General features: G+C 37.3%; 5 protein-coding genes across 5 annotated transcripts; all 5 read right to left on the bottom strand.

Annotated features, from left to right (window-relative positions):
* Positions 1-226: 226 nt before the first annotated feature.
* Positions 227-1147, bottom strand: LOC309355561 (olfactory receptor 13H1-like; the record flags this gene model as incomplete). Its single annotated transcript, XM_081886506.1, has 1 exon — positions 227-1147. The coding sequence occupies one exon, from the start codon at positions 1145-1147 to the stop codon at positions 227-229; it is 921 nt and encodes a 306-aa protein (XP_081742632.1).
* A 3459-nt stretch (positions 1148-4606) lies between these two features.
* Positions 4607-5527, bottom strand: LOC309355560 (olfactory receptor 13H1-like; the record flags this gene model as incomplete). The annotated part of the gene is made up of 1 exon (XM_081886505.1): positions 4607-5527. The coding sequence occupies one exon, from the start codon at positions 5525-5527 to the stop codon at positions 4607-4609; it is 921 nt and encodes a 306-aa protein (XP_081742631.1).
* A 4940-nt stretch (positions 5528-10467) lies between these two features.
* Positions 10468-11388, bottom strand: LOC309355558 (olfactory receptor 13H1-like; the record flags this gene model as incomplete). The annotated part of the gene is made up of 1 exon (XM_081886503.1): positions 10468-11388. The coding sequence occupies one exon, from the start codon at positions 11386-11388 to the stop codon at positions 10468-10470; it is 921 nt and encodes a 306-aa protein (XP_081742629.1).
* A 5782-nt stretch (positions 11389-17170) lies between these two features.
* On the bottom strand, positions 17171-18100 carry LOC309356086 (olfactory receptor 13H1-like; the record flags this gene model as incomplete). The annotated part of the gene is made up of 1 exon (XM_081887266.1): positions 17171-18100. One exon carries the CDS (start codon positions 18098-18100, stop codon positions 17171-17173), a length of 930 nt encoding a protein of 309 aa, XP_081743392.1.
* A 5411-nt stretch (positions 18101-23511) lies between these two features.
* Positions 23512-24435, bottom strand: LOC309355557 (olfactory receptor 13H1-like; the record flags this gene model as incomplete). Its single annotated transcript, XM_081886502.1, has 1 exon — positions 23512-24435. The coding sequence occupies one exon, from the start codon at positions 24433-24435 to the stop codon at positions 23512-23514; it is 924 nt and encodes a 307-aa protein (XP_081742628.1).
* Positions 24436-27888: the final 3453 nt, after the last annotated feature.

The following is a 27888-nucleotide window of genomic DNA, read 5'->3' as shown; positions in this document are numbered from 1 at the left end:
GCTTGTGGGTTTGTTTTTGTTTTACATTTAAATTTTACTTAAACTCATTAAAAAGATATACAAAAGTTTATACCCAGCACAAAGTATTTTTTTAAAAAATAAACCAGAACAAAAAAATCCTAATCTAAAAAGAAACCATTCCTCAAAAAGAGGGAATATATCTTTCCATAACTTGCTTCTTTTTCCATTGTTGATTCCATTTGTTTGTTTCTTTTAAATAATTTCTTTACCTTACAATAAGTCTTCTTAAGGCTCCTTTTACTTCTTGATTTCTGAGTGTGTAGATTAGTGGGTTTAACATGGGAGTCACAGTTCCATAGAAGAGAGAAATCGCCTTATCCAGTTCATTTGTGGTTTTAGTTTGAGGTCGGATATATGAAAATATAGCAGTTCCAAAGAAAATGGTTACCACAGTCAAATGGGACGCACATGTGGAAAAAGCCTTCAGTCTCCTACCTGATGAATGGATTCTCAGAACTGCCACAATAATGCATAAATATGAGAAAATGATAAAGGCAAAGGGAGTAAGCAATGTGAGGGATCCAATGAAGAACATAAGCAGTTGCCTCATGGAGGTATCTGAGCATGCAAGCTTCATAACAGCTATGAGTTCACATGTGAAATGATTGATCACATTTCTCCCACAAAAGCGAGCTTGCAGGGCATAATTGGGAATAACCCCTAAAAAAAAGGCACTTGACCACGTCCCAGCTGCTAACTGAATGCACAATCTCTTGTTCATGATTAACATGTAATGTAGTGGGCTGGAAATGGCTATAAGCCTGTCATAAGCCATGACAGCCAACAGGAAGCATTCAGTCGTTCCTAACCAGACACCACTGTTCATTTGCAAATAACACATCGTAAAGGACATGGTAGGTTTGTCCACCAGAAGATTTGCAATGGCCTGTGGGATGGAAGATGTTGAATATCCAATATCAAGGAAGGACAGATTACCAAGGAAAAAGTACATGGGGTTGTGGAGTCGAGGATCAGCAATGGTGCCCAAAATGATAAGAACATTTCCTGCAATGGTTATGGAGTAGACAACTGTCAGGAAAGCAATTAATCCCATTCTTGTCTTTGGTCGACCAGAATAGCCGATGAGGACAAATTCAGTCACTGCAGTCTCATTTTCATCTTCCATATCCTGAATCAAATATTCAATGACACTGAGAATGGGATTTTCTAAAGAAAGGACATAACCAGCTTGCTAGTAATAGTATTCAGGTATTTCAGTCATTAACACACTCTAACATGCTAAACAAATCACAATCCCACTAACATCAGAGATCACTGGGACTTGTGAAGGTAAGTTCATATAGGATTGCATCCAACAACATGTCTAATCTTAAGTAAAGACATATTGAATTCAATCAGATATACTCTAAGTTTATTTGGAGGTTATCAAACAAATACGATTTGTGTCACTGCATTTTGTGTGTGCTTACAATGGATCCCCAATCCAATAAATCTGAGTGAATTAATTGTTTTGGAATTTTTCTTTTCTTTTGTTTATGCTTCCCAAAAAATTTAACAAGATGAATAAATTATTCAAGTTCATTTTGTCATTTAAAAAGAGATGGCTGCTCATTCAATACATATAGAAATATACTTTTAAAATAGACAGTGAATACCTTCAAATGCCTTTGACCTTCAAAACATTTTTGATGTCCTTCATCAGCATTTCTTACTAAAATTAGAATTGACATTTTTTAACCACTGGTCTTCACCTGGTGGATCATGATCCACTCATGGGTCACAGCCAAACACAAGATGGTCTTCCAAAGGAGTCTTTCAGATATGGAAGGTAAAAAAAAAGAAGAAGCTGGCTGAAAAATTAATATTTGAGATAAAGTGGATCCTGAGTCTGAAAAGGTTTTATAACATTATGGGATAAAGGATTGCCTTAATAAAGTATCAATTTCTGATCCTTGGAGAGTTTCAAAATGTTCTAAGTAGAGAGACGGACAGTGCAGAAGGTAGTGGGTATATGTTTTGTTCATATCTGGGGGGAAAGAGCCCTTCTCTCAGGCTTTTTCCTTAGTTAGTTTATATTTTAAATACACATCCTTATTCTGCATTCCCTTGGGTACATAGTCCCAGGAGACTCATTGATTCTGCAGCCTCAAAAGCACTCTCTTGCAATGCAGAATTGAATCTGTACCTGCTCATATTGTAAAGAAAAAGAAAGGAATCTGGTGCGTTTTATGTGGGGGTGGTCCATAACACAGCAGTTGAGTACATTTTAAATGAAAAGTTGCCCAACAACTCCAGATAGGGTTGCAAATTTCCCTGCCTGAAATCCTGGAAAGCTGACATGGACATACTTATTCCTAAAAATGTTTACCTTTGACATGTCAGCTAGATTTGCAAGAATCTTTTATTAGCAATATTAACACAACAGGTGCAGATAAAACCTTGCTCCCTGCCTAAAATAGATTTTTCAATAGTTGTAGAATCATTCATCCACTTTAAATGTGGTGCCTTTCCCCTTCCCACACGTCTTCTTCATGCTCCTTTTACTTCCTGATTTCTGAGTGTGTAGATGAGGGGGTTTAACATGGGTGTCAGTACCCCACAGAAAAAAGAAATGGTTTTATCAAGCTCTCGTGTGTCTTTACTTTGAGGTTTGAGGAATGGAAATATAGCAGTGCCGAAAAAAATGCTTACCACAGTCAGGTGGGAAAAGCCAGCTTGAGAAAGCCTTCTACCTGCCACCTGATGAATGAATTATTAGCATGACCATTATAATGCACAAGTATGAGAAAAGGATGAAGGCAAAGGGGCCAAGAAATGTGAGAATCCCAGTTAAGAACATTAGCAGTTAGTTCAAAGAGGTATCTGGTCAGGTAAGCTTCAGAACTGCTTTCACTTCACATGTCACATGGTTAATTATGTTGTTTCTGCAAAAGTGAGTTGGCATTGCATACATTGGGACTATCCCTAAAAATACACCACTGCTCCATGTTCCAGCAGCTAACTGAATATAATACATCTTGCTCATGATTTGCATGTAGTGCAGTGGACTGGAAATGGCTATATGCTGGTCATAAACCACAATGGCCAAGAGGAAGCATTCAGTCATACCTAACCAGACACCACCGTTCATATGCAAGTAACACACTGCAAATGGTGGGTTTGTCCACCAGAAGATTCACATTCTTACTTGAACAGCTTTCTGGGGGGGTGGGGTGGATCACATACTACTGGTGGTGAGAGCAAAGCTAAAAGCAGTTGAGCTCAGAGGCAAAAAGTGTGGGGAACAACATACAAAATACAGCCTTTCTCCTATAGGCTGTGTTTCTGCCATGAAAAAAATCAAAGGCTTATACGTTCATAGCTCTTTCTTCCATCAAAGCTAGCAGTTGAAGAATACATTCATGCACTTGAGGAGAAAGATCATTATGGGGTGTGGCATGGTGAGAGTCCCAAACACATGTAGACTCTCCATGGTTAGAGGCTTCGGAATACCAGTTGCTGGAAAATGCAGGAGGAGAGAGTACACTTGTGCCCAGGTTCTGCTTGGGGATTTCCCATGAGCATATGGCTGGCCACTGTGACAGCAGGATGCTGAGTTATATGGACCCTTGGGCTGAATTCCTTTCCCTAGTCATAGTCCAAGAGTTGGACACTAGAGGGCAGGGACAGCGGCTCAGGGTCTGAAGGCATGACCCTGTTATTTCCCACAACCAAGTTGCATAAACCTCCAAAGGGCTACTGTGTCATAGATAATAGTGACAATGTTAAATATGGCGCTTGGTTTACTGGGCGTATCTAGGCACAATTTATAGTGCTGCTATTGAACTTTAAAAGCCATCTACTAGTTGAGGAAGGCCAATATGCCAACAGATAAGTGTACTCAGATAAATGTACTCATAGGCCCAAGATCAAGATAAATGAATTTACTGGGATTAATAGACAAGGCCTTCTTTATTGTCATTTACCAATTTACACTGTTGCTCACTTTGTTACATCCTTACTTTTTTAAACTGACTGTGTATGAGTATTGGAACCTGCTTGTGTATTCGTTTTTGTTTTTACATTTTATTTTTACTGATACTCATCAAAAGATATGAAAAAGTTTATACCCAGCACAAAGTATCTTTTCAAAATAAACCAGAATAAAGGGGGGTGGGGGAATTAGTCTAAAAAGAATCAGGAGCAAAGAGAAGGAAGGAGGATAGGACGATGGAAGAAAGGAAAAGAAAGGAAAAATATAAGGGGGAGTAAAAGGGGGGATTAGAAGTAAAAGTTGAAAAGACTTTTGATTCTCTGTAAGCTAAATATAACTAGTTGTTCAAAGTATTCACTCAAATAGACATCAAACTATTTTATTTTCTATAAAACAGTATTTTTTTTTCAATCTTCAAATCCAGTTACTAAAAGTTCATCTTCTCTTTCATGCAAAATGTTCATAAGAAGTTTCCAATCCATTATAAAAGTCTATAATGATTTTTCCTGATTAAACATGATAAGTTTGTTATCTGAGCTAAGTCCAATAACTTTATCAACCATTTCTCAATAGGAAGGACTATATCTTTCCACAACTTCCTTGTTTTTTTCATTGTTGATTCCATTTGTTTGATTCTTTTAAATAATTCCTTTACCTTACAATAAGTCTTCTTAAGGCTCCTTTTACTTCTTGATTTCTGAGTGTGTAGATTAGTGGGTTTAACATGGGAGTCACAGTTCCATAGAAGAGAGAAATCGCCTTATCCAGTTCATGTGTGGTTTTAGTTTGAGGTCGGATATATGAAAATATAGCAGTGCCATAGAAAATGGTTACCACAGTCAAATGGGAGGCACATGTGGAAAAAGCCTTCAGTCTCCCACCTGATGAATGGATTCTCAGAACTGCCACAAGAATGCGTAAATATGAGAAAAGGATAAAGGCAAAAGGAACAAGCAATGTGAGGGATCCAGAGAAGAACATAAGCAGTTGGCTCATGGAGGTATCTGAGCAAACAAGCTTCATAACAGCTATGAGTTCACATGTGAAATGATTGATCACATTTCTCCCACAAAAGCGAGCTGGCATGGCATAAATGGGAATAACCCCTAAAAAAAAGGCACTTGACCATGTCCCAGCTGCTAACTGAATGCACAATCTCTTGTTCATAATCAGCATGTAATGTAGTGGGCTGGAAATGGCTATAAGCCTGTCATAAGCCATAACAGCCAACAGGAAGCATTCAGTTGTTCCTAACCAGACGCCACTGCTCATTTGCAAGTAACACATCACAAAGGACATGGTGGGTTTGTCCACCAGGAGATTTGCAATGGCCTGTGGGATGGAAGTTGTTGAATATCCAATGTCAAGGAAAGACAGATTACCAAGGAAAAAGTACATGGGGTTGTGGAGTCGAGGATCAGCAATGGTACCCAAAATAATAAGAACATTTCCCGCAATGGTTATGGAGTAGACAGCTGTCAGGAATGCTATTAATCCCATCCTTGTCTTGGGTCGACCAGAATAGCCGATGAGGACAAATTCAGTCACTACAGTGTCATTTTCATCTTCCATATCCTGAAACAAGTATTCAATGACACTGAGAATGGGATTTTCTAAAGAAAGGACATAACCAGCTTTCTTTTCTAAAGAAAGGACATAAGCAGTCAATAGTATTCAGGTATTTCAGTCATTAACACATTCTAAAATGCAAAAAATAAAAATAAAAAAAATCACAAGCAGTTACTTTTAAAACCTTACAAATCTTACTCCCTTTTAAAATTACATCAAAACTAAATTGCAGCCATGCGGGCACTCTTTTAACATGCTTACATTCTATCCCCTTTAACTGAGGAATCGTTTGGTTGGGGGGGGGGGAGTTTGTATAAATGCATTGCAAACTATGGAAATCCCCTATCGATCTGCCATTTCTTCTTCTGTATCTTGCTGGTTTAATCTCATCATCAAATGGCTGGCTGATCATGCATAATCTTGGCACACATTGGGGTCTGACTTCTTAATAGTATAGCATACATCTCCCACAGACCATCTGAAATACATGTTTTAGAAAAGCTGCATTAATAATTCAGAAATTATGGTCACACAGAAGTTTTCCAGCAAGACGACGAAATTTTCCCAGTATCATTTGAAAAGATAAAAATGTTGCCTAAGTACAGTGAAATGATGGATTTGATTCTGAATGAGTACTTTTTAAAGTAATGAATATAAGAATTTCCTGATGCATGCATTGGGAAGAGGCACTAAAAATGAGGGGCAACTTTTGATCTTTCTGGAGAATGCAGCTAAGATGACACAGTCCAGTTAATAACTAATTCTTGTACTTTGAATTTACGCCGAAGTCTCCATATTGTCTTAATTCAATTGGACTAATTGGAGAAAGTTACTATGCTAACTTACTTAAATTCATTTAACTCAGGATTCAAGTTACACTTTTGTGATTTCCCCTGCCACTTTAGCAATACATTGTTCAGGGAATCTCCCTGACCCTCCAAAACAGCTGCAGAAGGATGATGGAAAACTGTTCTTCTGCAAATCTCCATAACAATATAATATACTGCTGCTTCTAATTTAAGTCCCACTAACATCAGAGTTCACTAGGACTTGTGAAGGTAAGTATATATAGGATTGCATCCAACACCATGTCTAATCATAAGTAAACACATATTCATTCAGATGTACTCCAAGATTATATGGAGGTGATCAAACCAATATGATTTGTGGGACTGCATGTTGTGTGTGCTTAAAATGGATGCCCAAACGAATAAATGCAGATGTATTAATTGCTGTTTTTGCGTATTTAATTTTTTGTTTTCATTTTGTTTAATTTTCCCAGTATATTTAACAAGCTGAATTCAAGTTCATTTTCTCATTTAAGAAGAGACAGCTGCTCATTCAATACATATAGAAATATACATTTAAAATAAACAGTGAATACCTTCAAATGCCTTTGGCCTTCAAAGCATTTTGGATATCCTCCATCAGCATTTGTTATTAAACTGAGAGTTGACATTTTTTAACCACTGGTCTTCACCTGGTGGATCATGATTCAGTCATGGGTCACAACCAGACCAAAGACAGCTCACCAGGGCAGTCTTTCATATATGAAAGGTAAAAAACAAAAAATAAGAAGTAGGTTGAAATATCAATATTTGAGCTAAGTATGGATCCTGTGTCTGGAAAGGTTTTATAACATTATGGGTACACAGGATAAAGGATAGCATTAATAAAGTATTAACTTCTGATGCTTGGAAAGTTTCAAAATGTTCCCAGTAGAGAGAAGGGCAGTGCATAAGGCAGTAGATATATGTTCAGGGAAAGAAAAGCCATTTCCCCCTTAGTTAGTTTACATTTTAAAATACACATCCTTATTCTGCATTCCCTTGGGTACAAAGTCTCAGGAGCCTCATTGATTCAGCAGCCTCAAAACACTCTCTTGCAATGCAGAATTTAATCTGTACCTGCTCATATTGTAAAGAAAAAGAAAGGAATCTGGTGTGTTTTATGTGGGGGTGGTCCATAACACAGCAGTAGAGTACATTTTACAAGAAATATTTCCCAACACCTCCAGGTAGGGTTGCAAATTTCCCTGCCTGAAATCCTGGATTGCTGCCACCAGTCATTGAAGACAATACCTAACCAGATGGACCAGTGGTCATAACTTGTATAAGGTGACTTTTAATGTACCTGTGTTTCATAGCAGTTCCAAACTCACCCCCCTCACTGTTTCATTTCATTATGAGTTGATTTCCAAATTCCCTTTATCTACATACATCTCCTTAGAATTTGAATAGATTTGCCATTGAATGACATGGATGGAGATTCTTCTACCTAAAAGCCAAGTTATAGGGAGCCAGGCAGAGGGCCTTCTCGGTAGTGGCGCCCTCCCTGTGGAACGCCCTCCCACCAGATGTCAAAGAGAACAACAACTACCAGACGTTTAGAAGACATCTGAAGGCAGCCCTGTTTAGGGAAGCTTTTAACGTTTGATGTATTGCAGTGTTTTAGGTTGGGTTTTTTTTTTTAATCTGCCCAGAGTGGCGGGGGAAGCCCAGCCAGATGGGCGGGGTATAAATAATAAATTATTATTATTATTAAAAATGTTTACCTTTGACATGTCACCTAGATTTGCAAGAATCTTTTATTAGCAATACTAACAGAAGAGGTGCAGATAAAACATTGCTCCTTGTTTAAATATACTTTTACTGTGGCACTTTTTCCCTTCACACAAGTCTTCTTAATGCTCCTTTTACTTCCTGATTTCTGAAAGTGTAGATGAAGGGCTTTAGCATGGATGTCACTACCCCATAGAAGGAGAAACAGTTATATCCAGCTCTCGAGTGCCTTAACTTTGGGGCTTGAGTTATGAAAATATAGCAGTGCCATAGAAAATGCTTACCACTGTCAGGTGGAAAGCACATGTAGAGAAAGCCTTCAACCTGCCACCTGATGGATGAATTCTTAGGGTGGCCATTATAATATGCAAGTATGTGAAAAAGATAAAGGCAAAAGGGCCAAGAAATGTGAGAACCCCAGTTCAGAACCTTACCAGATGGTTCAAAGAGGTATCTGGACAGGTGAGCTTCAGAACTGCTTTCACTTCACCTGTCACATGGTCAATCATGTTGTTTCTACAAAAGTGAGCTGGCATTGCATAAATTGGGACTATCCCTAAAAATACATCAGTGTTCCATGTTCCAGCTGTTAACTGAATACAACACCTCTTGTTCATGGTTAGCATGTAATGCAATGAACTGGAAATGGCTATATACTGGTCATAAGCCATGATGGCCAAGATGAAGCATTCAGTCGTACTTAACCAGACACCACTGCTCATTTGTAAGTAACACATTGCAAAGGACATGGTGGGTTTGTCTACCAGAAGATTTGCAATGGTTTGTGGGATGGAAGTTGTTGAATATCCAAGAAGGATCCAAGAATGTCAAAGAAGGACAATTTACTGAGGAAAAAGTACATGGGGTCATGGAGTCAAGATCAGCTGTAATATCTCTTCCTCCCTCTGCCACTCCTATCCATCTACATCTGTTCTTGGGGGCGGGTGCATGTTGCAACCATCTAGAATAGATCTAGACAGGACTGGGAGAACCTCAAGGGTGGAGAGGAAATAGCTGGAAATTCCTTCCTTGGGATGATCATGAGATATATTGCAGTCAAGGCTGATGAACCATCATTTTTACTTTGGTTAATAGTTTCAGATTTGTTAAAAAAATGAAAAGTATTTTTTTTAAAAAAAATGTTCAATAATATTGAATGTGAAATCTTAAACATATTTATTTGCCGATTAAATAAGAAGTAAAAAAAGGATACATTGCTTGGTAACAAATAATAAACAAACAAAAAACAAAACTCTCAAAGCAGTTTACAAAAATGATAAAACTATCAATAAGAACAATCAACAGTAATAATTTAACACTTTTGAAAAGTTTAAGTAACAATAAATTATAAACAGATTAAAAGTTGCATAAACCTAAGTATCTGGGTATTTACAATACTTTAAATATTTTTGTCATTTCTCCTGGGTGTTCTTTATTAGTAGTTGGTATTAAATGTGAGAAAAGCCCAATAAGACTTATTACATTGTTTCTTAGTTAGCTAATATTTTTAAACCATGTTCTTCCTCTACATTCCCGCTGGAGGATATTCCCAAGAATGTCACTGATTCAGCACCTAAGAACAGCCTCACAACATGCAAAATTCATGCTGTTAATATTTAAAGAAAGAAATTAAGCCTCCAAATAATTTTTCATTCAGGTGAATATGAACATAGGCAAATGGGATTGCTGCCGTCTCTGAAACTTACTGCAGTCATACACTAATTGAAATACACTGATTTTACTGGCGCCTATTGAGTACACTCTGAGTAAAACATAGTTGAAAACCACTCATTTAAAATAAAGGGGAGGAGGGCTGCAATAGATGCTAGAATATCAATATTAAATAAAAAGTTGAAAGAACAACAAAAAATCTGTCCATACATCATGCTCTGGTGAGGGAATTTCAAAGATGTGGCTTCACAATTAAAAATGCCCTTGGTGGTAACTCAGAATTCTAAAACTTCAGAAAAAGATTATTATTATTATTATTATTATTATTATTATTATTATTATTATTATTAAAAAGGAAAATAAAGTAAAAGGGGGGAAATAAAAAATAAAAGATGAAAAGACTTTTGATTCTCTGTATTCACTGAAATAGATATCAAACTATTTAATTTTTATAAACCAATATTTTTTTCAATCTTCATATCCAGTTACTACAAGTTCATTTTCTCCTTTATGCAAAATGTTCATAAGAAGTTTCTAACCCTAAAAAAGAATATAATTATTTTTCCCTGATTAAACATGATAAGTTTGTTATCTCAGCTAAGTCCAATAATTTTATCAACCATTTCTCAATAGGAGGGACAATATCTTTCCATAACTTGGTTGTTTTTTCGTTATTGAATCCCATTTGTTTGTTTCTTTTAAATAATTTCTTTACCTTACAATAAGTCTTCTTAAGGCTCCTTTTACTTCTTGATTTCTGAGTGTGTAGATTAGTGGGTTTAACATGGGAGTCACAGTTCCATAGAAGAGAGAAATTGCTTTATCCAGTTCATTTGTGGTTTTAGTTTGAGGTCGGATATATGAGAATATAGCAGTGCCATAGAAAATGGTTACCACAGTCAAATGGGAGGCACATGTGGAAAAAGCCTTCAGTCTCCCACCTGATGAATGGATTCTCAGAACTGCCACAATAATGCGTAAATATGAGAAAAGGATAAAGGCAAAAGGAACAAGCAATGAGAGGGATCCAGAGAAGAACATAAGCAGTTGGCTCACGGAGGTATCTGAACAAATAAGCTTCATAACAGCTATGAGTTCACATGTGAAATGATTGATCACATTTCTCCCACAAAAGCGAGCCGGCATGGCATAAATGGGAATAACCCCTAAAAAAAGGCCACTTGACCATGTTCCAGCTGCTAACTGAATGCACAATCTCTTGTTCATGATTAACATGTAATGTAGTGGGCTGGAAATGGCTATAAGCCTGTCATAAGCCATGACAGCCAACAGGAAACATTCAGTTGTACCTAACCAGACACCACTGCTGGCTTGCAAGGAACACATTGCAAAGGACATGGTAGGTTTGTCCACCAGGAGATTTGCAATGGCTTGTGGGATGGAAGTTGTTGAATACCCAATGTCAAGGAAGGACAGATTACCAAGGAAAAAGTACATGGGGTTGTGGAGTCGAGGATCAGCAATGGTGCCCAAAATAATAAGAACATTTCCCGCAATGGTTATGGAGTAGACAACTGTCAGGAAAGCAATTAATCCCATCCTTGTCTTTGGTCGACCAGAATAGCCGATGAGGACAAATTCAGTCACTGTAGTCTCATTTTCCTCTTCCATAGCCTGAATCAAGTATTATCTTGAATGACAATGAGAATGGGATTTTCTAAAGAAAGGAAATAACCAACTTGATAGTCAATAGTATTCAGGTATTTCAGTCATTAACATACTGTAAAATGCAGATTAACATGCAGTTATTTTTTAAATCTTACAAATTGCTCCCTTTTAAAATTGTATAAAAACTAAATTGCAGCTTATGCAGGCACTCTTGTAACTTTCCTACATTTTATTCTGTTTAACTGAGAAATAGTTTAGTTATAAAAGAAAAAAGTTTGTATAAATGCATTGCAAACTATGGAAATCCCCTATTGATCTGCCATTTCTTCTTCTGTATCTTGCTGGTTTAATCTCATCATCAAATAGCTGGCTGATCACGCATAATCTTGGCACACATTGGGGTCTGACTTGTTAATAGTATAGCATACATCTCCCAGAGACCATCTGAAATACCGTATTTTTTGCTCTATAAGATTCACTTCTTCCTTCCTAAAAAGTAAGGGGAAATGCGTGTGCGTCTTATGGAGCAAATGCATGCTACGCAGCTATCCCAGAAGCTAGAACAGCAAGAGGGATTGCTTCTTTCATTGCATAGCGATCCCTCTTGCTCTTTCTGGCTTCTGAGATTCAGAATATTTTTTTTCTTGTTTTCCTCTTCAAAAAACTAGGTGCGTCTTGTGGTCTGGTGTGTCTTATAGAGCGAAAAATACGGTACATGTTTTAGAAAAGCTGCATTAATAATTCAGAAATTATGGTCACACAGAAGTTTTCCAGCAAGACGAAATTTTCCCTGTATCATTTGAAAAGATAAAAATGTTGCCTAAGTACAGTGAAATGATGGAACTATCCTGAATGAGTGCTATTTTTAAGTAATGAACATAAGAATTTCCTGATGGATGCATTGGGAAGAGGCACTAAAAATGAAGGGCAACTTTTGATCCTTCTGGTGAATGCAGCAAGGATCACACAGTCCAATTAATAATTAAATCTTGTACTTTGAATTTATGCAGAAGTCTCTATATTGTCTTAATTCAGTTGGACTAATGGGAGAAAGTTAATGCTAACTTACTTAAATTCATTTAACTCAGGATTCAAGTTACAAGTTTGTGATTTCACCTGCCACTGAAGCAATACATTGTTCAGGGAATCTCCCTGACTCTCCAAAAGAGCTGCAGAAGGATGATGGAAAACTCTTCTTCTGCAAACCTCCATAACATTATAATTATACTGCTGCTTCCAATTTCAGTCCCACTAACATCAGAGTTCAAAGGGACTTGTGAAGGTAAGTTCATATAGGATTGTATCCAACACCCTGAGCCCGGCTTCGGCTTGGGAGGGTGGGATATAAATAAAATTTATTATTATTATTATTAATCATAAGTAAAGACATACTGAATTCATTCAGATATACTCTAAACTTTTCATAAAGTGATCAAACAAATAAGATTTGTGGACTGCATTTTGTGTGTGCTTACAATGGATGCCCAAACCAGTAAATGCGGATAAATCGATTGCTGTTTGCTCATTTGAATTTTTGTTTTTGTTTTTGTTTCATCTTCCCAATAAATTTACAAGCTGAATACCTTTCAAGTTCATTTTCTCTTTTAAAAAGAGACGGTTGCTCATTCAAAATATATAGAAATATACTTTTAAAATAAACAGTGAATACCTTCAAACGCCTTTGACCCTCAAAGCATTTTGGGTGTCCTCCATCAGCATTTGTTATTAAACTGAGAGTTGACATTTTTTAACCACTGGTCTTCACCTGGTGTATCATGATCCACTCAGGGTTCACAGCCAGACCCAAGATGGCCCTCCAGAGCAGTCTCTTATGGAAGGTAAAAAATAAATAAATAAGAAGCAGCTTGAAAAATTAATATTTGAGGTAAAGGTGGATCCTTAATCTGAAAAGGTTTTATAACATTATGGGTACACAGGATAAAGGGTTGCATTAATAGAGTATCAATTACTGATCCTTGGAAAGTTCCAAATGTTCTCAGTAGAGAGAAGGGCATTGCAGAAGGCAGTAGATATATGTCCTTGGAAAGAAAAGCCCTTCTCTCAGTTTTTTCCTTAGTTAATTTACATTCTTATTCTGCATTCCCTTGGGTACATAGTCCCAGGAGCCTCATTGATTCAGCAGCCTCAAGAACACTCATGCAATACAGAGTTTCATCTATACCTGTTCATATTGCAAAGAAAAATAAAGAAAACTAGTGTGTTATATGTGGGGGTGGTCCATAACACAGCAGTAGAGAACATTGTACATTGTACACGAAATATTTCCCAACACCTCCAGGTAGGGTTGCAAATTTCCCTGCCTGAAATCCTGGAAATCTGCTACCAGTCAAGGAAGACAATGCCGAACCACATGGATCAGTGGTCTGAGCTTGTATAAGATGACTTTCAATGTTCCTGTGTTTCACAGCAGTTCCAAACTCATCCCCCTCACTGTTTCATTTCATGATGAGCTGATTTCCAAATTCCCTTTATCTACATACATTTCCTTAGAATTTGAATAGGTTGGCCACTGAATGACATGGATGGAGATACTTGTACCTAAAAATGTTTACCTTTGACAAGTCAACTAGATTTGCAAGAATCTTGAACTTTTTTATGTATGCTACAACAGCAGCAAGAATACTTATTGCAAAGTACTGAAAGACACAAGATCTACCCACCAGGGAAGAATGGCAGATGAAGGTGATGGACTACATGGAACTGGCGGATTTGACTAGCAGAATCCGAGACCAGGGAGAAGAGTCAGTGGAAGAAGATTGGAAGAAATTTAAAGTTTACTTACAGAAACATTGTAAAATTAAGGAATGTTAGAAGGATGTTGGAATGAAGTTATGTGGTTTTAGCAGAAATGTTATAAAGGATTAAGAAAAAATAGATTGTTAATTGGTGAAAGGAGGGAAAGTAAAGTTACATTAGTTTAAGATAAATTACAGGACAAAAATTGGAAAAGATGGAAAGGATTTGCTGAAATAGCTAACCGAACTAGAATACAAAAAAGGGAGGTGTGGGGAGGTCAAGGAAACAAGCAAATGAAAGATAAGTTATGGGAATATTCGCTGTGTTTTTTAATTGTTTGTATTTTTCTGTTTTTTTCTTTTTCTTTATCTTTTTTTTCTTTTTCCTTATTGTGATGTGTTGTTTTGTTTCTGTTTAATATGGTGTTTTCTATTTTTTCTTTTTGTAACCTTTAAAATTTTATTAAATATTATTCTAAAAAAAATAAAAACATAGATTTGCAAGAATATTTTATTAGCAATATGATCAGAACAGGTCCAGTAAAGCATTGCTCCCTTTTTAAATATACTTTTACTGTGGCACCTTTCTGCTTCCCACAAGTCTTCTTAATGCTCCTTTTACTTCCCGATTTCTGAGTGTGTAGATGACGGGCTTTATCATAGCTTGGAATCTGTTATGTTGGCTCTAGGCGTCAATTTTATTTGTCTCATTCACTATTCAATGCAATTTACATAATTTTTTAAACTTCATTTATGTATGTTACAAATTTACATAAATAACATACTTTATTTCCACAGCATTTATTGTCAATGCAAAGGGCGGGGGGGGGGGGACAGACACAAATTAAACAGCAGGGGATGTCATACATTACATGTCCACTGCACAGTGTCATTAAATAACAACAGTTATTACCGATTTCTAGTCACTGGGTTGATTGATTTCTGTTCTGGACACAGGATGAATATGGGAATATCAGCCATTTCCACTTCTTCAACATCCCTAGTAGGCTCCACTGTGATTTAGGACCCTTACAGTCCAGGATTCTAAACTGTGTGGAGAGCAGAGTAATCTCCCCAAAGTATTTCAGCTCCCAGTTCATGAAATGATATATAGTTGCGTGTGTAGTTCCCCAAGCCACCCCTCAAAATAATTCACAAAACACACATAATTTAAATTTAAGGTTTTTGGGCACTATTTTGGCCACAACTTTATTAAAATACAAAATCTGTGAGTGGTTGCTTAGACATTGGTTATGACTATCTGTCCCCCCGCTTGGGACAGAACTGACATTCCAAACTCCATTGGAAGCCAGTGAAGGGAAAGACAATGTTGGGGATCAGTTGAGCTGAGCGACAGCCCTCACCGCTCACCCAACCAGCTCCCCAAGGCTTGCTGGCCCTGGTCCCATTTCAGGGATTGGACAAAATCATGGCAAGCCCCAGGATTCCTTTAACGGAATTCCCTTCGTGCACCATTGGAGGGGTAGGCACAGCCTATCCTGACCCCTCCATCACCAGCTTTTTATAACCAATGCCTAACCGCAACCTTACAAGTTGTGACGAATTGCTAAGTAGTAGGCAAAAACCAAGTGGCACCAGCCAATCAGCCAAATGGTAAAATTCCTACTAGGCCCCTGCCCCAAGGCAGACGACCCCATGACAGGCAAAGCAAGGTCAACCAGAACACAGGGTGGGCGGGCGGGTGATCTGATGCACTCTGCTAAAGAGAAAGCAAAAGCCAGAGTGTCCCAATATTTAAAGACTATGGTCCCACCCACCAATTTGCTACAAGCAATTTGCCCCAGCGACCTAGTCAGCCAATCATTGCACCAGGCAATAACCATTAACCTCCCTGGCAACAGAGGGCTGGCCTGGCAGCCCACACCGCAACCCGTGCTCTCATTTTAGGGAGAACACGCTTTGTGTGATTAGAATTCAATGAAGGAACAGGGCAGATGGACTTTCCCCCACTCTCCTTCTTGCAAAAATCTAATCACATAGGCATGGACCTCTGAAGAATGCTACTGAGTAACCATATTCTAATTCCAAGCTCTTTTACAAGTTTCAATTACTTCTCCATGAGTTAAAATGGAAGGATTGGGAAATAAGAAGGGGGAGAAGCATGAAAAACAAGCAGCTGACCACTGAGATATGAGATTTAGAAGTGCAAGAGCCTCAGAAGTATGGTGCCCATAAATATTAGACTTCATTGACTGACATAGAACCAGTCATAGCAAGAAGGCATGTCCTTGAGTCCTGTACCATCTGTTTCTGATTCTTACATTCATACTGAATATATAACACAGGAAAATAAAGGAAAGAAAGAAGCATACTGGTCATAAATGTTTATAATCTCTGACTGCTTTGAGCTATGCCCTAGAAAAGCACCCTGGTTATTTGAGCAACACATTTGACAAATGAAATTACAGGTTTTCTAGAAACTGTGCTCTGAAAGGTGAAAAATATTAGCTACAAGAGAAGGAGAGTTCATGAGGAAAAAAGTACATAAGGTTGTGAAGCGAAGAGTTAGTACTCACAACCAACATTGTAAGTCCACTTCTAATTAATTTACAGTGCAATTGTGTGCATGCTTATTCAATTAGTAGTAAGGCCCACTATGCTCAGTGGGTCCTACTGCAAGTGAAATGGAACTACAATTACCATGTTTCTTTGAGGGAAGCAATGTGCTTTTAATATATGGTATGGTTGTGACCTCAATCACTGCATGACTGGAACAACTTTTGCAAGTCCCAACCTCTCCTTCCCCTGTGCACCCCCAGAAATTTGCTTAGTATCATCCCCAATCCTTCAGAGTCAACTGGGAGGAGTGTGGAGAAAGCATGGGGAGAGAAGAAAGGAAAATTCAATCGCACTTGCAGAGATCATTGCACAACATAAGCTTAACATTGAATATTTTTTTTTATCACAATCAAGTAGAACATACCAGTGGATAAAGGCTTGTTCAAAAGTAGCAGCACCTATGAGAACTTAATTCTGTTCACTATATCTCTATGCTCATTTTTTAATTATTATTTCTCTTTTCTTCCCACAAGTCTTTTTAATGCTCCTTTTACTTCCTGATTCCTGAGTGTATATATGAGTGGATTTAACATGGGAGTCACAATTCCATAGAAGGCAGAAATTATCTTGTCTAATTCATGGGTACTTTTAGTTTGTGGTTGGAGATACGAGAATATAGCAGTGCCATAGAAGATTGTTACTACTGTCAAGTGGGATGCACATGTGGAGAAAGCCTTCAGTCTCCCACCTGATGAATGAATTCTCAGAATTGCCACAACAATACGCAAATATGAGAAAATGATAAAGGCAAAGGGGGCAAGCAAGGTAAGAATGCCAGTTAAGAACATCACCAGTTGGTTCATGGAAGTATCTGAGCAAACCAACTTCAAAACTGCTTTGAGTTCACATGTCAAATGGTCAATCACATTTTGTTTACAAAAGCGAGCTGGCATGGTATAAATCGGGATTACCCCCAAGAATATGCCACTTGTCCATGTCCCAGCTGCTAACTGAATACAAAACTTCCTGCTCATTATTAGTGTGTAATGTAGTGGACTGGAAATGGCTATATACCGATCATAAGCCATGATGGCCAAAAGGAAGCATTCAGTCACACCCAAGCCAACACTAATGCTCATTTGCAAGTAACACATTTTATAGGACATGGTGGGCTTGTCTACCAGAAGGTTTGCAATGGACTGCGGGACTGAAGATGTTGAATATACAATGTCAAGGAGGGAAAGGTTACTGAGGAAAAAGTACATGGGGTTGTGCAGTCGAGGATCACCTGCAATCACCAAGATGATGAGGCCATTTCCCACCACTGTTATAGAATACACAACAGTTATGAAAACGAGTAATCCTATCCTTGTCTTTGGTCTACCAGAATAGCCGATAAGGACAAACTCAGTCACTGTCGTCTCATTTTCCTCTTCCATATCCTGAATTCAGTATTATCTGCAAAGACATAGAGAAAGGAATTAATCTAAATCAAGGCCACGGTCAAATTACAAAAATGTTATGCAAGTAAGCCTTTCAGTCAGAGGGGAGGATGACCTTTTCTTATGATGCATTATTTATTTTATTTAATCAGAAAGTTAGCGTGAAAATATTACCATATTTTTCTCTCTATAAGATGCACCAGACCACAAGACGCACCTAGTTTTTGGAGGAGGAAAACAAGAAAAAAATATATTCTGAATCTCAGAAACCAGAACAGGAAGAGGGAATGCTGCGCAGTGAAAGCAGCAATCTCTCTTGCTGTTCTGGCTTCTGGGCTAGCTGCACAGCCTGCATTCGCTCCATAAGACGCACACACATTTCCCCTTACTTTTTAGGAGGGAAAAAGTGAGTCTTATAGAGCAAAAAATATGGTACTTTTCTTCAAGTATCATAGGAAATATAATTCACATTGTATAATTATTTGCATGCATTCTTTTTATTCAAGTGAGTGTAGGAGATTATTGATTAAATTATGAAAAACAATACTTTGAAAGCAATAAAATGTAATCCAAAATGTATTTGTTTAGGGCTTTTTAAGTTTATAAATGTGTTATATAAAAAACAAAAACAAAAATGCATTTTTGGTAAACCAAAAACGAAAAAACTTACTCAAATTTATAGACAAGATTAATAAAGATGTAAATATAGTCAAAATAAAATTATTATAAAGTATTAATTATTTACCTTTTCTTAAGAAAATAAATGAATGAATGTTGCTTAACTATGATTTTATTATTCCATTAATTTACAAAAAGAACTATTTTCCAGTAAACTTTTATTTTTATTTATGAAATAGCTTTGGTTGTTGGGGCACCTTGGAAATATAGCTTTTTGTTGCAGGTTCGGAATATAAATTATACTAAATCATTAAGTGACTCAAAGCACATCCCTGGGCATATCTACTTAGAAGTAAGCTCCATTCAGTTTGGCTGGAGCTACTCTAAGGCGAGTGGATATAGGATTGCAGTCTATGTTGAAACATTTGCATGGTGATGAAACAACTGATCTAAAACTCACCTTACAAACAATATATCTTTCTCCACCTATGTTAAATGAGATACATCCAAATGACATTAATAATAATGTTGGAGATGTGAATATGTTAGGACAGCTTTAATGCATATTTGATAGTTATGACCACTTATTTTGGAAATATGTTTTACATGATTTTTTAAAAAATGAACCAGTACATCTAGAGCTGTTAAGAATTTTATTCATGATAACTTAAGTTTGTATTGCTGTGCATTGGAAAACCTCACATTCCACTTTAGGAATAACTGAAAAACAGCAACAACACTTCAATGTCATTTGTCAAGCTGGCATAATATTCAATATAGCATTTCAGTTGAAAGACTATTTTATCAAGGCAGACGTGAATTTTATAAAGTATAAAATAGCAGCATTGAAACGTGCTTATTTTTTGTCATTTAGTTTTGAATACCTTCAAGAAAAACCTTTAAAACTCTGCTGAGAATCTCTCTCACTCTCTGGACACCTGCCACTGCAAAACAAACACACACATCTCTACTGGATCTCTCTCAGAAATATTAACTCAAGTATTTCACTTTATATACTGTAGAAACTGCAATATGTGAATTGCCTAAAAGCAAATCTAGATCCAAGCGATTTTGCTTCATCTGATTGCAGTTTGAATACTCACAGTTTGTCAAAATAGAGCACAGCATCTTTCAGCTGGATAAATTTGGCAAGAGAAATAAAGAATGAAATGAAAACACAACAATACCTTTAAATGATTTTGCCCTTTAAGGCTCTGTGGATGTCCTGTGTCTGCATTTGTTATTAAATCAAGAAGCAGCATTCTTTAACTTACATGGGAATTGCATCCAATCAGTATGTGGAACAATGAGAAAAATCTAAAGATGTTTGAATAGCAACTAGGAAAACTAATTCAACTTAATATTTTATGAGATTTCAAAATAATAACAATAAGAAGAAAATTAAGTAAAACTAGATACCGTATAAGAGGATGAATTTTGCATCTCTTTCATGATGGCATCATAATTGAAAATGTGTGGAATTGTCCTTGTGCAGCCCCACAATAAATACTTGCATTAATAAAGTCTCCTTTTGTGTTCCACAGAACAAAAATCCAATTATTTTGTTGTTGTTGTTGTTCTTATGCATAACAGCAAAAAAAAAAAAAAAACCCCGATAGGACTTTGTTTGACTTTGTTCCTTAGTTGCTTGCTATTTTTAATGAATACTCTCCCTCTTCACTCCCATTGGTGCATAATCCCAGGGGAATGAATCAGCATTCTCAAGAATATTATTAAACAATACAAACTTTCACGCCACTCTGCAGGAATATGGACCTACATAATGCTTAATCTGAAGGAAAACTTGTGGTGGTCAGGTCCTGCTGGTGAGACTCCCATAGTCTCTTTGCGAAACAAGATGTTGGATTAAATGGGCTTTTTCCTGTCCCAGCTAAAAACTCCTTGTGCTCTTCTTTGCTGTGTATAGGGAAATTAGAGTCCAAATGAACACACTGAAAAGGAGCTTCCAATATCCATGCATTCACAATATTGTTTGTTTAAGAGCCTTAATTCCTGAATGTACACAGAAATATAGAATCATAGAATTATAGAGTTGAAAGCAACCCAGAAGTTCATTTAGTCCAATCCTCTGTGATGCAGGAATCTCAAATAAAGCATCCATGACAAATGGCTTTAAAAAACATCCATGGAAGGAGAGTCAAAATCCTTACAAAGGAGGCCATAGGATGGTCTATGGATAATCGCCAGCTTCATTTTTGCCTTTATTTATTTGAAGATCTTCACAGATTAGTTTTGTTTGTTATTGCGTTGTTTTGTGTTGTTATGATAAAAATATGTTGAAACTTTAATAAAAATATTTAATAAAAAAATGAAGAATTCATAATTTGAAGAAGTGTACATGTACATGAAAGTTCATACCAATAACAAACTTAATTGGTCTCTAAGGTGCTACTGGAAGGGATTTTTTTTATTTTGTTTCGACTACGGCAGACCAACATGGCTACCTACCTATAATCAAACATCAAAAACTTCCCTAAACAGGACTGCCTTCAGATGTATTTTAAAAGTAAGATAGTTGTGTATTTCCTTGACATCTGATTGCAGGGCTTTCCACAGGGTGGGCACCACTACCAAAAGGCCCTCTGCATGATTTCCTGTAGCCTCACTTCTCGCAGGGAGGGAACAGCCAGAAGGCTCTCAGAGCTGGATCTCAGTGTCTGGGCTGTACGATGGGGGTGGAGACGCTCCTTCAGGTATACTGAACAAAGGCCATTTAGGGCTTTAAAAGTCAGTGTCAACACTTTTGAATTGTGCTCAGAAACGTACTGGGAGCCAATGTAAGTCTTTCAGAACTTATCAAGTTAGTGGCTGTATACCCTCTGTGCTAACTTTATGCGAACGATCAAGCCACTCGATATATCTTGGATGGTTTCACCCAAGGTTTGAGGATCCCAGTGATGGGTGAGCACAGTTGCCATGAGGCTTCCAACCAGGGTTTATTCTTGGAGCATCCTGACATTGCTGCAAAAAGAGAGAGAGCCACAGAGAGGATTTCTGACCCCTGCCTGGACCCACCCCCTAGGGGATTTTCAGGTGCATACTTTGGGCATCATACCCAAAAAGGCTCTGGGCAAGTTAATTCACAATCTGGGCCGGGGGCGAGTGTGTCTGTGAATGATGTAATCCCACATAAATTATGCTCAGTGTGGTATGCCTTTTTGTATCACAGTGAAGTTGATCAGATCTTGCCACACCTTTGGCAAAATGTGACACTGAATCTGCTTTCTGCCTGCACTCCTGTACATCCAGGTGATTTCTGACTGCTGGGTTTTGAATTGAATCACTGCTGGTATGTTGATAAAGCCATGCCCATGGGCAGTGCCATTTAAAAAAAAAAATAGAAAAAGAGGTGCCGGAACTCAGCATGAACACCTTCCTTGTTCTCCTAGGAAGCGTGTTCTCTATAAAGGAGAGCACATGTTGCGGATGGGGCCGAGTAAAGCACCCCATGGTTGCCAGGCAGGATAGATTGAAGGGGCTTGGATCGGATTTGTGGTTGGTGTTACTGGGGTAAATTTGATGTTGCCAATTTAGGGGTGGGAACAGAGGTTATTTAAACAAGGCTCACAGCATGTTCCTTTCTCTTTCGCTGTGGGCACCGGATCACCCACCCGCCCTTGATTGGGCTTGTGCTTTGACCTTGCTATGCCTGTCATGGGGTCGTCCGCATTGGTGCGGGGGCCTGGTAGGAATTTTTCCTTTTGGCTGATTAGTGTGTGCCAATTGGTTTTTGCCTACTGCGTAGCAAATTATCACAACTTGTAAGGTTGGCGGTTAGGCATTGGTTAAATTGGTTGGTGGAGGGGTATGGATTGGCTGTGCTGCCCCTCCAATGCTGCTGCTGCATGGTAATTCCATTAAAGGAATTCAGGGGCTTACCATCCTCTCGTCCAAACCCCTGGAATCGGGTGCGGGCCGCATAAGCTCCTGGGAGCATGCGGGGAGAAGCTGAGGGTCTGTCGCAGCTCCAGTTATCCCTGATCTTGTTCCTCCACACTGGCTCTCGCTGGAATCCGGGAGTCAGTGCTGTCCCCCAAGGCGGGGGGGGGGGGGCAGCTAGTCATAACCAATGCCTAAGCAACCACTCACAATTTGTATTTTAATAAAGTTGTGGCCAAAATTATGCCAAAAACCTTAAACAAAAATTATGTGTGATGTGTGAGTTATTGGGGTAGGGGTGTTTTGGGGACCTCAGCACACAATGGCAATGGTACCCACCTGAGAGGTGCTGGAACTGGGGTCTGGTGAGTTCCAGCTGAAAAAAAGCTCTGCCTATGGGCTGCTTAATTCAGGTTCTGTAAGTGCTTTTGCACAGATAAAATTGGCTAGAAGAAATGCTTTCCCCATGAGGATATCCTCATGGGTAAAGCATTTTTCTCATCACTATGTATTGGAATGCATTTTTCTTTTTAAAGTCCTCATAGGTTCATATTATGCATTCTCCCCAGAGCTTAATTTGCTGTAGAGAATTTGTTCATTATTTGAATATATTCTGCTCTCAGGATATATCAGATTAAATCCTTGTAGTAGGATAAAACACAGATCTGATTTATAGAACCACTGGATTGAGTAATTGAGTATATACAGTGGATATGTTATATAAATGAAATCTTTTTGTTTCTATTTCTATTATTATTAATATTATTCACTCTGTTTAGAAAAATATTAATGCAGCTCCATTACCCCCTCCCTTTCACCCAAAGAAAACTGAAAATATAAGTGTCATGACAGTTTAAAATATTGTGTAAACACACTAGATTCAATCAACACTATGACTGCAGTTTCTTCTCCACCAGCCTTTTAAGTGCTCCTAACACATCCTGGTTTCTCAGTGTATAGATTAAAGGGTTTAACATGGGTATCAGTGCTGCGTTAAAGATATAAATAATTTTATCAATAGTATGACTGTCCTTAGATTGAGGTTTGATATATGTGATTATAGAATTTCCAAAGAACACAAGCACTACGACTAGGTGAGATCCACAAGTAGAGAAAGCTTTCAGTCTGCTTCCAGATGAATGGATTCTCAAAATGGCCACAAGGATACGTGCATAAGAAAAGAGGATGAAACAGAAGGGGAAAAGGACTGTGCAGGTGCTGGTGAAGTACATTGTCAGTTGTCCCACAGCCATGTTAGAACAAATTAATTTCATGATGGCTGTGAGCTCACATGCAAAATGATCCACCTCATTATGTCCACAGAAGTGGGCAGGATTTGCAAGACAGGGAACAATAGCAAGTAAGAAGGCCATTGTCCATGATACAATAGCCAAAACAATGCAAACTTTCCAATTCATGATAAGCATATAACGGAGTGGATTGGAGATGGCAACATACCGGTCATAAGCCATGAATGCCAACAAGAAACATTCTGTTGATCCAAGGTATATACCAGTGTACATCTGAATGTAACATTTAGCAAACGACATGACGGGTCTGTCTACCAAACAGTTGGCAATAGATTGTGGAACTGAAGATGTACAAAGACAGATATCAATGATGGACAGATTACAAAGGAAGAAGTACATTGGATTATGGAGCCGAGGATCAGCTATGACTACAAATATAATGAGTCCATTTCCGATTATGTTTCCCAAGTAGATCATGGTCATTAAAGCCGCCAATCCTATCTTTGTTTTGGGATGTCCAGAAAAGCCAATGAGGACAAATTCAGTGATGTCAGTCTCATTCATTTATACGTTCTGCAGAAAGATTTTTTGGGGTGATCAAGAAAGATATTAAAGATATTCAATATCTGAGAAAGCTAGATGATTAACCATATATAACCTATATATAAATCTAATTTATATGAATATTGCGAACCAAGATACTGATACCATTAAATTGCATCAACATTTTTTAGGATATGAACTATAGAACTGATAGCTAAATAGATAATCAAGAGGGGGGGTTGGGGGGATTGGGTTGTTGTTGTTTTTTTGATTATGTATTTTGTGGCTTTATATTTTGATTTTATTCTGTGAACCACCCTGTGAACCACCCTGAGACCTCTGGGTATAGGGCAGAATAATAATAATAATAATAATAATAATAATAATAATAATAATACCATGCAACAAATAACTGATATACAAAAAACCCAGTGATATTGTGGGGAAATAGAATTGGGGGGGAGTACATGTACTTCATAACCAGTTTGTCCAATATGCTAGCTGAGTAAATCCATTTAATGAAACCTCACATGCTACATGTTATGTATCACTGTGTCCAAATTAATTTACTGAATCAGCAAAGCTTGAAACAGTAGGAAATATGAAGTACATGAGACAATACAAGGGCACAGCTACCAACTGCAAGTTGCGGAATGCATGAGGCATGCATTGCAATGCAAACACATTATTTCATGATGATCATATAATATATGGGACTGGAGATTGCAACATACACTTGGTTAATGGCATGATAGGTCTGTCCACTAAACAGCAATAGCTTATGAGAATGAAGTGGTGGTAAAACAGTGTCAACCATGGGAAAATGGAAAATGTGCATTCAACTTAGCAACTACGTAAGACCATGAGTCCATTTATAATTATTGTCACGAAGGAGGTTAAGATCAGAAAATTCATGAAGCCCATTCTGGCCTTGATTCCAAAGCAATACAGTTAATTTAATATATCCAATGAAACACAAATATTTCTGTAAAATTCCCCCAATTCCAACTGTAGAACTGTTCAATAGAAAGAAAACCAATTCAGTTACATATGGCTCCTGGTTTTGTACTGGGATTTATTAGAAATAATTACAAATTAAAATATGACTCTAACAATAGCAGTACAATACATCTGCCAGACTAAACTGAAAAACCCAAAGATGAATAAATATCATCTGACCTTCTGATTGGCAAGCCCTAGGCTCTGTGGTTTAGACCACAGTGCCACCCATGTCCCTTTGGTAGACCAAATACACAAAACACTATTCAGCCAAAATGATTGATACCAATAGGCATTCATGTTATCTGCATATACCTAATGTCATAATATCTGATAATTTAGGAAGGAGGGCTGCAGATCAATGGAGGCGCATCTGCTTTGTGTGAAGATGGTTCCTAATTCAATCTCTGGCATCTTCAAATAGGGACAAAAACGCTCCCTGTCTGAAACCCAAAAGAGTCACTGTCGGTCAGCTTAAAAGATAATGAGCTACCGGTAAATGGCCTAATAGTGTGACTCAGTATAAGGTAACTATGCTATGCTATCTAATTATAATTTACATGTGAAATGGGGTTTTTAAAGCTATTTTCTCTTGTTATGTTATCTTCCATTTTATCTAGAACTATGTGATGGTTTATACACTTTCAAATGCAGACTAATAAAAAACAAAACAACGTTTTCATTTAAGGCACAGTTTAAAATTTCCCAGCATGTTTCTAAAACATTTTTAACAGTTGTAAGAGGAAGGGGAAAAAACTGTTTTCAGTTGGCTGGAAGCATCCCAGATTATTATTTCATTGATTTTCATTCCTTTCAGATGAAGGTTAAAAATGGGTAAGGCTTTGTCAAAGTTAAATCTTTAAACATTCCAGAGATTTCAGTTGGACTGATGCATTGCGACACTTTTAATGAAGCTTTATAGAACAGAGGTATATTATTTTCATAATTATTATTAAATTTATATATTGTTCTTCATCCAAGGATCACAGAGTTGTTTACAATGCAAATCAAAACAGTGGAATCCAAATAATCAGGTCAATTAAAAAAGAGCTTACCTTTTAAAAAAATCTCTTCAAATGAGGGTGAAAAATCTACTCAGTAGTGATGATATGCTTTTTTAAACATCAGCTCATTGTGGTAGATTTCTCCCCACAATTTTGGTAAGATAATGCAAGAATATTTTGGTAACATAATGCAAGACTGAGAAGAAGATGTTTGGAGCTATAGTGGCATTTTTTGCAAATTAAAAACATAATATACAGTTCTGGATCTAGTGTATTACTAACAACACATGTTCAGAATCCATGTTACTGATTCCTTTTGACTCACTATGTTCATCAAATTAAAAAGAAAGGAAAGCAATAAAGGTCTGAAAGCTGGCTATAACACTTTTACTTTCTTAATTATTTTTCTTACATTATCCAGGCCTTCAGTAATTATCATTATATAAGTAGCATAAGTTTAATTCCTAAACAACAGGTATGTGTATTTGTGTGTGTGCATTGTTACATCCAGCTAAAGATACACAGTGCTATATTAGTTCTTGATTTCTGATTTGCCCTTCCGCATTCCCATATGATACAATCCCCACTGACTACTTTGTTTGAGAGCGTTGAAAATAGATCTACAACTATCCAGCTTATAAATCTGAAGTTATCATCAGAAAACTAGGTTTCACAACGAAACTGTAGACCTCAACAACTTGAGCAAAATTAATCCCACTGAACTTACTTGAACACACTCAAGGGTTATTCTGATTCCCTCCTGCATCCACTGAGTCTGGTCTTAAAAAAGTGTAGGTGGCACTTTAGAACTTTCTACCAACAGATATTAGGCAGACAACATTATGGCATTGTTTTGGGTGCCTGCTATTATCTTTTGTGCTCCAGAAGTTGTGTTATGTTAAAAAGTATACACATTTTATACATGCTAGTTTACACACACACACACACATCCACACACACCTGAAATTAATGTTTATTTTGCATTTTATTGGTATTCTGGAAGAATATATTAGACTTGTAAAATGCTTATAGGTCTTCTGTTCTATTATATAACACACAAATGTTGTCTATATTATGCTGTATCTCATTTGTCCAAAGAAATGACTGGAAATATGGCAAGAATGTGCATTGGACTAAAAGATAACCTTGCAGTTGTAGGTGTTAATTTTTAAAAGTTGCCTATTTATTTTTCTTTTTTTTAGTAAATGTTATTGAAATTGGGGGGGATACAAATGTGACTATCAGATATCTTTTTATCAAGACTAAAATGCTAATCTAAATAAAAACACAGGGCAGAAATAGAGAAAAGAAGGGAATAAATGAATCAGAAGGGGGGGTAAAAATAAAGAGAACTTCTGATTCTTCATCTGCCAGCTATATATAAAATTATTCAACATGCCCACTCCAAGATAATACCCAACAGGAAATCTACCTTCTATAAACCAACATTATTTTCAGTTTTCAAAGCCAG

This window comes from Podarcis melisellensis (assembly GCF_964234715.1).
Source record: "Podarcis melisellensis genome assembly, chromosome: 13".
NCBI lineage: Eukaryota > Metazoa > Chordata > Lepidosauria > Squamata > Lacertidae > Podarcis > Podarcis melisellensis.
This window is presented reverse-complemented; position numbering and strand designations above follow the sequence as displayed.